This window comes from Monopterus albus, unplaced genomic scaffold (assembly GCF_001952655.1).
Source record: "Monopterus albus unplaced genomic scaffold, M_albus_1.0 scaffold270.1, whole genome shotgun sequence".
NCBI classification, from domain to species: Eukaryota; Metazoa; Chordata; class Actinopteri; order Synbranchiformes; family Synbranchidae; genus Monopterus; species Monopterus albus.
In genome coordinates, this window is record NW_018128150.1 from 1702583 (window position 1) to 1711689 (window position 9107).

Sequence of the window (9107 nt, forward strand, 5' to 3'; positions counted from 1 at the left end):
GCTTTCTGTGGTCCATGTTCAGTGTTTTACACACCATGATACCAAACAGCACAGTGACTACTTTTCACCCTCTAAATAGGCAGACGGACTGATTACAAGTTGGAAGACACCTGTGATGCTAATTAAAGGACACACTTTAGTTTAACATGTCCTTATAGTCAAATTATTTTCAATCTTTTCTAGGGGTATCATCATTTTTGTCCAGGCCAGTTTCATTAGTTTGTTTTTTAAAATGCTTCTGTTGAACTACAATTCAAAAGCAATGTCTGATTTTCATTAGTTAACGTTCAGTAATTTTTAATTTATTACTACTTTTGTTAGTTTCACGTTATTTCAGTGACCATTGTGAGTTTCTCTTTCTTTAACGGAAAGATACCAACAATTTTGTCCATGTGTGCATACTGTGCAGTTATTTGAATGACAAAAAGTGCCTGACTGCAAAGTACTGTAACTAGGACACAGTGCTTGACCTCTTGGCCTTCTTAAGAATGTCACACTTCTTGCGATTAGGGCGCCGGCAGCGTTCATCGATGCTTGGCACACATTCATAATGCCACACCTCCTCCATCTTATCCACAGGATACACTGCTTCCACATAGTGACGGATCAATCTGAGGCGCACAGGGTCAAGCTGCTTCTTGTTGCAGGCTCCTGAATGGTTGTACTGCAGCCGCAGGTTCTCCTGGGTGAAGAGCTCAGGGAAGAGGCGCACCAACAGGCGGGCGGCAAAATTCCCAACAGAGAGACTCTGCTGGACAATTTCCCGTACCTCAGTGTCTGAGAGTAGGTAGGCAGAAGGTACAGGGAAGTCAGGTTTGGACACAGTCAGTTCATCCAAGGGAATTTTGCAAAAGTCTTTGCTACTTCTCTCAGGTGGTAAGGAGGGAATATCTGGGTCCTCTCTAAAATTCTCTGGATTGAGCTGGTTCAGCTGGCAAAGAAAGTCCTGCTCTGACTCTTGACCATACACTTTGCGTTGCTGCAGGTAGGATCTCCTCTGCTCTGTGTCACGTCTCCTGCACCGCTCATCAAGTTTGCCCACAAATTCTAACATCCACACTCTGTCATTCTTTGCCCGGGGGTACACTAACTGCACATAATGACGAATCAGGTTTATGCGCACAGGGTCAAGCTGCTTCTTCCCAAGAGAACCACTGCAGTTGTACTGCTTCCTTATGTTCTCATGGGTGAAGAGCTCAGGGAACATAAGCACCAATAGCCGAGAGGCAAAGTTCCCAATGGACAAGCTACATTCATAGTTGTTCTTCAGCTGTTCCTGGGACAGCAGGTACTCCCGGGGAACACTAAAATCAGGTAGAGGAATCTCCAGATTGTCAAAATCAATGGGTGTAAGCAGCAACTTTTTGGATTTGCGATTGGGTCTTTCATGCTCCCCCATCTCTGGAACCTTAACAATAGAAACATCTTCAGGAAGGCTGGCCAAGTCATAGCTCTCATCATTGATATTGTCAGGTTCACTTCCATTGCCACTACTGTGAGGACTCTCAAGCGCATCCTCCATATGCTGAATGCACACCTGGAGCCAACTGTCCTCAGGCACCTCAGGAAAATTTGTTTCCATATACTTTCTTATTATTTCCATCTTGTCAGAGTCCAGAATCAGCTGCCCCACACTGCTAAAACTGCTGGAGCCATCTGGCATTTTGCCCTCTTCAAAAACCTCAGGGAAGAGACGGTGCATTAGAAAAATAACAAAGTCCTCAGGGGAGGAGAACTCATCCAGCTCCTCTGTGGTATTCAAAGCAAGATCTGACACAGCCAGGTTGCTCTGCTGGTTATCTAGAGAGAGGTGCTCCTCTTGACCCTGTTCATTAATGAAACAATAGGTTTGTGGATGCTCAGCTTTTATCACAGCACCTGTGACTGTCTGCTTTCTGAGTAGCCGAGCATCCTCCATGTCCCTCTGGGCCCAGAAGTGATTAAAGAAGTCATTAATCTGATGGAGGCATTCTTCCTGCCAGACACTGTTATTCTTGACCAAAGGGTAGCATACTTCAATATAGTTACGGATTAGCTGCAGATGTAGTGACTCCAGTGTTCTCTTGCTTGCCATACAGTCATGAGAACACTCCCTCGCTTTGAACAGCTCTGGGAAAAGATGCACCAGCAGCTGACATCCAAGCTCCCCAGCACTGGATGTCTGCTCCATCAGCTGATTTAATTCATCACTTGTTAGCAGATACTCTGGAGGAGGCTGGAACTCTGTCACCATCTCAGCTGGTTTGATCTGCTTCTTTATTCGCATTACTTCAAGGGTTAACAAGTCCACTTTGCTATGCAGTTGTGTCATGTTTGAATTAAGGGTATTGAGAATAAAAAACATTTTCTCAATCAGTGGATAAAGACTAGAATTTGTTGTTGAAGCCTGGCCTAGACTGTCTGTGATTGGAATGTCCTCCAGTGGACAGTTTTCCTCTGGACTCTGGAGCTTAGATGAGAGGACACTACTGTAGCTGAGCTGGTTCCCGGCACCATGACTGGCCTGCTGCTCCATACTTGGTGTGTTCCTCTTTTCTGATATCCTGTGAGAGATACTGAAGAGAGGCTTTCGGTAGGATGCCCTGGATTTCTCCTGGATGTAATCCTCTCCAGTTGTGGTGAGGCAAAGAGGCTCATGTCTGCTGCTCTCATCTATCAAGTGCCTCCTCATCTAGACATAACATTCAAAACACACAGTGGCTTTAGAAGGTATTCAGGCCCTTTCACATTTTACTGTGGTGTAGATTTAATTTTAAATGGATCAGACTGGAATTTTTGCCTATCAGTCTACACTCAATATTTACAGTAGGAATAGATGTCGACACACGTGCCTACTTCACCTCAGCCACAATAATTATCGCAATTCCAACTAATTAACGCATGACAAAGTGAAAACATGCTTTTTGATTTTTTTGTGAATCTAATAAAAATCAAAAACTGAAATGTCTCATTTACAAAAGTATTCAGACCCTTTGCTGTGGCACTCCAAACGGGGGTCAGGTGCATCCTCTTTACTTTAATTCACCTTGAGATGTGTCTAGAACTTGACTGGAGTCCACCTGTGACAAACTGAGCTTATACAATAGACATAATATGCAAATTGTTCACTTTGGACAATACTACTTTAGATCAAATGGTCTGAAGTTAGCTTACCTCACCAGAGACTCTGGCTCTTTTGCTGCTGGTGGACTGGTTTGTGTCACATCCCATCTTTGCAGATGACCGTTTTCCAGCCTCAGTTGCCCCAGGGCATCCTCCATCAAGTCCTTCAGGTGACTCACAAATAGCAAACTCGTCTGTCTCCTCCTTAACATCCTGGACATGCTTGTGTTCTGCAAATAATGAAGGATTTATGTTTCCTTGTTAAAGCATTTGTGGTTGGCCTAACATTTGTAAGCAATTAGTAACCTACACATGAACAGAACAGTTGACATAAATATATTTTAGCTGGTTACCTTACATGCCACAACTTTATAAAATTAAAATTAATAAACTTTATAAGCTTTAAAATGATTTTTGAGCTGAATTGTATGCATGTTCCATCCTGCCATGCTCACTGATTAATTTCAGACATCACATTTAGGTATTTTTGTTTGGGTTGTAGAATTTACCTTTCTCAAGCATCGTGTCAACTGAAACTTCTCCATGCTCAGAGAAATTCATAGCCTGGAGGAAAGAAAATGTCACAGATATTTGAAAATATGTCTAATGTGGATCAGTAATACAATTTAAGTCCACATCCGAAGGGCAAGGAACAGTCAATCCAAACGAATCAAGCAAACGATACTTATTTTTCCAAACACAATGAAGTTGGAATCGCAACACTAGATCAACAATGGTTTTATTAAAGTATGCTTAAAGCATTCTATCAGCAAATAGCACACAGTAAAATTATAGTGTGTGGATACATTTATCAATGTCAAATTCTCCATGTGAGTTTGCAACTGTGGTGGATGGGATGCTACCATCAGCTGCTTAACTCGTACTGGTATGCAGTTTAAAGCTGATCGAAACATCTTCCATAATGCCAACTGATTCCCTCTTACAAATAAAAAGCGTGTACATTGTTTTGGTTGAACCCCAACTGTACATGCCAGCAGACAGGGTTGCCTCCTAGCTCTCCTCCAGCCTTTAATAATCAGCTACTTCCTCATTCTTCCGCCCAAGAATCCTTGAACCGAAACACAAGTTAAACCAGCCGTGAGAATGCAACTCTTTACAAAGCCGCGTTGACATTTTAACAGCAAAGCACGTCATTGTGAATATCAATGTACAACATTTTCCATGTAGTGCAACGTTTTGTTTGCGAAATTTAATGACGAGGCAATATTTGCGTGGACCAGCCCCCCCCCACGTTCTGACTCTTGGTAAATTAACGGTAAATGCGCGTGACCGTCGGTTTGAGCTCACCTTCACGAGTCCACGCGACCCTTCATGACTATTAACGACATGTTGGACATATCTGCGCTGTGTCACGGTGATTTCTTTACAGGCAGCTGCTTTTCTTGTTATTTTTTTTCTCGCTCCGCTTCTGTGCTTTCTCGCGTGACGTGACAGGGCGCGCGCCTGCTGTGTCACTTCCGCACAGCTGTGGAGCGCAGAAAGAAATAAAGCAGGCTGTTGTAACACGACTAAATGAAACACCTTTACAGTTAAACTTTCATTATTATATAGCCTAAAACACTGGCCGTTCCGTAAAGTGTTTATTTACGAATGTCTTTGTGTTCAGCCTCACACTACACTGTGGCAGATACTGTAGCTCCACATATATACATGATGCGATATATTTGTTAGTTTAGTTTAGTAAACAAAGGCAGCTGCCTACATTTTGACGTATTTTCTCCTAGTGCACACTCCTCTATGCAACTGGCTGGAAATATTTGCACCTGTTTATTGTATAGAATGTTTATTCAGTGATGAAAATTAACATACAGTAGTAGCCTATGTTTACTACTGTGCTTATTTACAATTGGGCATTTGTACTTTACTTTTGTGGTGCTAGTCCATGAAACTTTAGAGAGAAATAGGCCTACTGATGCAATATCATCCATCGTTATACAGTAAACTAAACTATCTAAATGTAGTCTATATAAAATTAGCTACATCTTGACCAACTAGAACTTTAAAATGTATATGTATTGATGCATTTGTGCAAGAAGCTGTACAGGCATAAATTGAATACTTCACTTGCACATACTGTATATACATACCTGTACGCAGCACTTGCATATATATGCATACTGTCATGCATATACACACATACACAGCCATGCATGTATATGAATGTGAGAATCGATAAATGTGAGTGTATAATATGTGAGTGACAATTAATATGTGTGTGCTCAAGTATGTATGTATTTGAAAGGCACCATACTTTAAATGGAAGTTGCTACCACAACATGGTGCTACAGCGATGGCTCGTGCATGAAGTGCATCTGTGACTCTTAATCCTGATGGCATTTGATAGTAAGTGATATTAAAAGCAACTTTAATATATATAGCCTAGATGGTGGATAGGCTGTTGCTAATGATCCACTGTGCAGCCTTTACCTGCAGTGACTGCCTCTCTGCAGCATACATACAGTACTTAGAAGGTCATAGGTCACTCAAAATATTTTTTAAATTATTTTGCTACATTTATGTGGTCAAATAAATTGCTTTAGACATTTTGAAGGTGACCCAACGCTTTAGATGCAGTGAATTTATCAGCTGATACTGTAAATGGAATGAAAGAAGCCTGACTTCATGTGCAACTTCACCAATTCTCTCACCAACAAAACACAGACATTATAGAAATAGTATGATTTCATACAGAAGGGATGTTTTGCTAGTTTGGATAAACATCATTTCATTTTTACTTCCATTCGAATGCTTTCCCATTCTTTGGCACATTTAACTGTGTATTACCGACTATCATAGCACAGTAGCTGACCACAGCAAAAGAGTAAACTTCAGCTTGTCTCTGAACAAAATTTCTACATTTTATAAATAGTGTGAAAGTGAAGATGAAGGTGAAGATATGATCTGAAGCAAATGGTGATCTGCTAAGTGGAACTGGACATTTCAGTGAACTGCATCAGTACAAACACTGTCATAATACAGTTGTACAGAGAAATTAAACAGTTGAACAAAAATACAATGTTAGCTGCACAGTGTCCACCCAAATGCAGTCTTTAAACATGTGTAACTTATGTGAGTTATTTGCACAGAAAAGTGTCTCTTCTTTTCAGTGTCCTTGTGTCCATGTCTTTTACAATGAAGTTTAGTTTTCAGTGTGGATGGTGTCAGAGCTGGGAGGCCAGGTGTTGAGTCAGCTGACCTGTGTTGCTCTTGCTGGGCCAGGTGTGCTCACAGGTGACTGTGTGGAAGCTGCCTCAGTGTAGTGCTGGCCAACAGGTCCACAAAGGAACACCTGCTGTCTCTTTTCCAGGTGTGAGGGGAACATTATCTTCACCGCTGACAGAGCAGGACTCCTCACACTGGTGGCAGCATGGGTGTTGAATGGTTACTATTATTCAGCCAGCACTAACAGACAAGAAACAAAACAAGTATAGTGTTAAGTCAAATGGAAAAATATGTCATAAAAGTGAACATCAGTGTAAAATAATTTGTGCATAATCACCCATATACATAATGTCAGTACATTAAAACATATCTCATTATAGCCTGCTGCTGAATGAACGCTGTTCAGTGCCCAGATTGGTAGCTTTAATAACTGCAAATAGTCTACTGCAAGACAACCGTTTTAGATTAACTGGAGCCTTGTTGCAGAGCAGTGTTTCACTAATGTAATGACAACACTGACTAACCAAAACATACAGTACTTTGGGAATGAGCTAAATTTCTGCTCTCAGGTATTGACAAAAGTCATGATAATATTAAGGGTCTAACCTAAATAAACAGGGGAATGCTAACAACTAACTTACTTTTTCACTGGGCTCCTTGTGTCAGCATCACATCTTGCACCCAGGATTTATAATGTTTGAAATCTGGCACATTAAAAGTTACTTTACTATGACCCAGCACCAGGTACAGTAAGTGGTCAGGTGTTAACAAGCTTGCTAGTTGGCTAAGGGTCTCCAAAGGAGATCCCGATCGTCAATTACACAAGCTTGATTTAAATATATCTAGGCTATATATATTCAATTTACCTTTAATATTACTATCTGTCAAAACACAGCCATCAGGCTGCAAGAGTCACAGAACTGAACTTCATGCACGAGCCATCGCTGTAGCGCCACACAGTGATAGCAACTTCTGGTTAAAGTATAGTGCCTTCCAAATATGTACATGCATACTTGAGACACTTATATTCATTCTCACATTCATATGCATGGCCGTGTATGTATGCATATGACTGCTTCATACCAGTACATATGTATTTGCAAGTGCAAGTTGTGCCTATATGGCTTCTCATACATTTGTACTACTGTATAACTATATTAAATAACAATTAAACTTTGACAGAAATTATTTTACCCAAATAATTTGTTTAAAATTTTGCTGATAAATGTTTATATAGCCAATATTTCATAGCACAAATGATCACATAAGTTCACTAATGTCATGAAACATAAAATGAGATGTGATAATATGAGAAATGTGATGTACATTGCTATATGCACTGATGTCATTATAATAATCACAACTATACCTTTAAAATGATATTATTGGTATATTTATGGGTGGGATATGAATAATTTATTGTATATAATTTGGTTATTAATTGTGTAATTGTGATTTCTGGCTAGAAGGAATGCAGTGATTCAGGGCCGCGGGAATTTAACCAGTGTAGCTGTTTAGCTTAACACTTGATTTGGGTTAATCATAGTTTGGATTATCGGGGGTAGAACTAGATAAGTATTACTTCTTTCTACTCCTTTGCAAGCATGTAATGATCATTTATCATCATGAGACATTTTTTTTCCGCTTTTCTTTTTTGGGTTTTCTCTGGTTGTTTTGAGGTATATATTGATTATGATTTCTTTTCCCTTATCTGTTTTATTATATGCTTGGAATTAATAAAAAAAAATACTGTGCATTGTAAATTATTCATAAGGATTACTGGTATATTTTTAGACTGAGCGGTAGTGATTAGTGCTGATAGTGGAGCAAAACAGCCTTGATTTTCCCATAAATGTGATTTATAATGGTCTCCTCAGGAACTGTGCTAGAAGAACTATACAGTATATTCACAATATCTGGCCTGATGCCAGTTATAGTAAAATGATATAGAGAAGCCCATATTACTAGAAAGCTATGAATTTATGCTAGTACTATATGGAATAACACATTAGCAGGAGAATAAGGTTTTCAGGTTATTTAAATAGTTATTAATAGACATCAGCATAGCCTTGTATACCAACCATTATGTCAAGTCAAGTCAAGAATATTTATTGTCATTATGCATAGCACAATGAAATTTTTTCTGGCAGCTCTCGGATTAAAAGACAGACATATTATTTGCATAACACACAATTGTATAAGTCATTATAAAAATATGAACAAATTAAAAGTGATGTATGGGACCTAATCAGGTCAGCAGCATGTTAGCAGCAAGAGTTTAGTAACATTATAAGGTGCAGCTCAGTGCAAATCTCAGTCTTTAGGAGGAGGTGTGAGGTCCAGTGTTCTGTGTCTGTCTATAGGGGGGAGGTTGTGTATGTGACTAGGGGTTGAGGGGGTGATTGATTTCACAGCTCTGGGGAAGAAGCTGTGTCTCAGTCTGGGTGGGTGGGGTCTGCGGCAATCCGTCCTGCCCTCCTCTGGATCCGGTCAGTATATAGTGAGTCCAGATCCAGAAGAGGACTCCCTACGATGCCCTCAGCTGTTCTCACCACCTGGGTCAAGTCCTTTCTGTCCTGTGCAGTGCAGCTCCTGTACCACACTGTCACACTGAGACAGAGGATGCTCTCTACTGACGCTCTGTAGAAGTCTGTGAGCAGACGAGAGGAGAGACCAGCATGTTTCAGCTTCCTGAGGAAGAAAAGTCTTTGCTGGACTTTCTTCACTGGGTAGGATGTGTTCAGAGACCAGGTCAGGTCAGATGTGGTGTGGATGCCCAGGGATTTGATGTTATCCACTTGCTCCCCCACCTCCCCGCGGCT

At 40.5% G+C, this 9107-nt stretch overlaps 1 protein-coding gene across 1 annotated transcript; it reads right to left on the reverse strand.

Moving 5' to 3' along the window:
- Nucleotides 1–334: 334 nt before the first annotated feature.
- bend3 (BEN domain containing 3) lies at nucleotides 335–4565 on the reverse strand. Its single transcript, XM_020621920.1, has 4 exons — nucleotides 4411–4565; nucleotides 3612–3666; nucleotides 3154–3332; nucleotides 335–2671 (listed from the first exon to the last, which is right to left on the reverse strand). The coding sequence occupies exons 2-4, from the start codon at nucleotides 3661–3663 to the stop codon at nucleotides 452–454; spliced, it is 2451 nt and encodes an 816-aa protein (XP_020477576.1). The 5' UTR covers nucleotides 3664–3666; nucleotides 4411–4565; the 3' UTR covers nucleotides 335–451.
- Between the last annotated feature and the right edge of the window lie 4542 nt (nucleotides 4566–9107).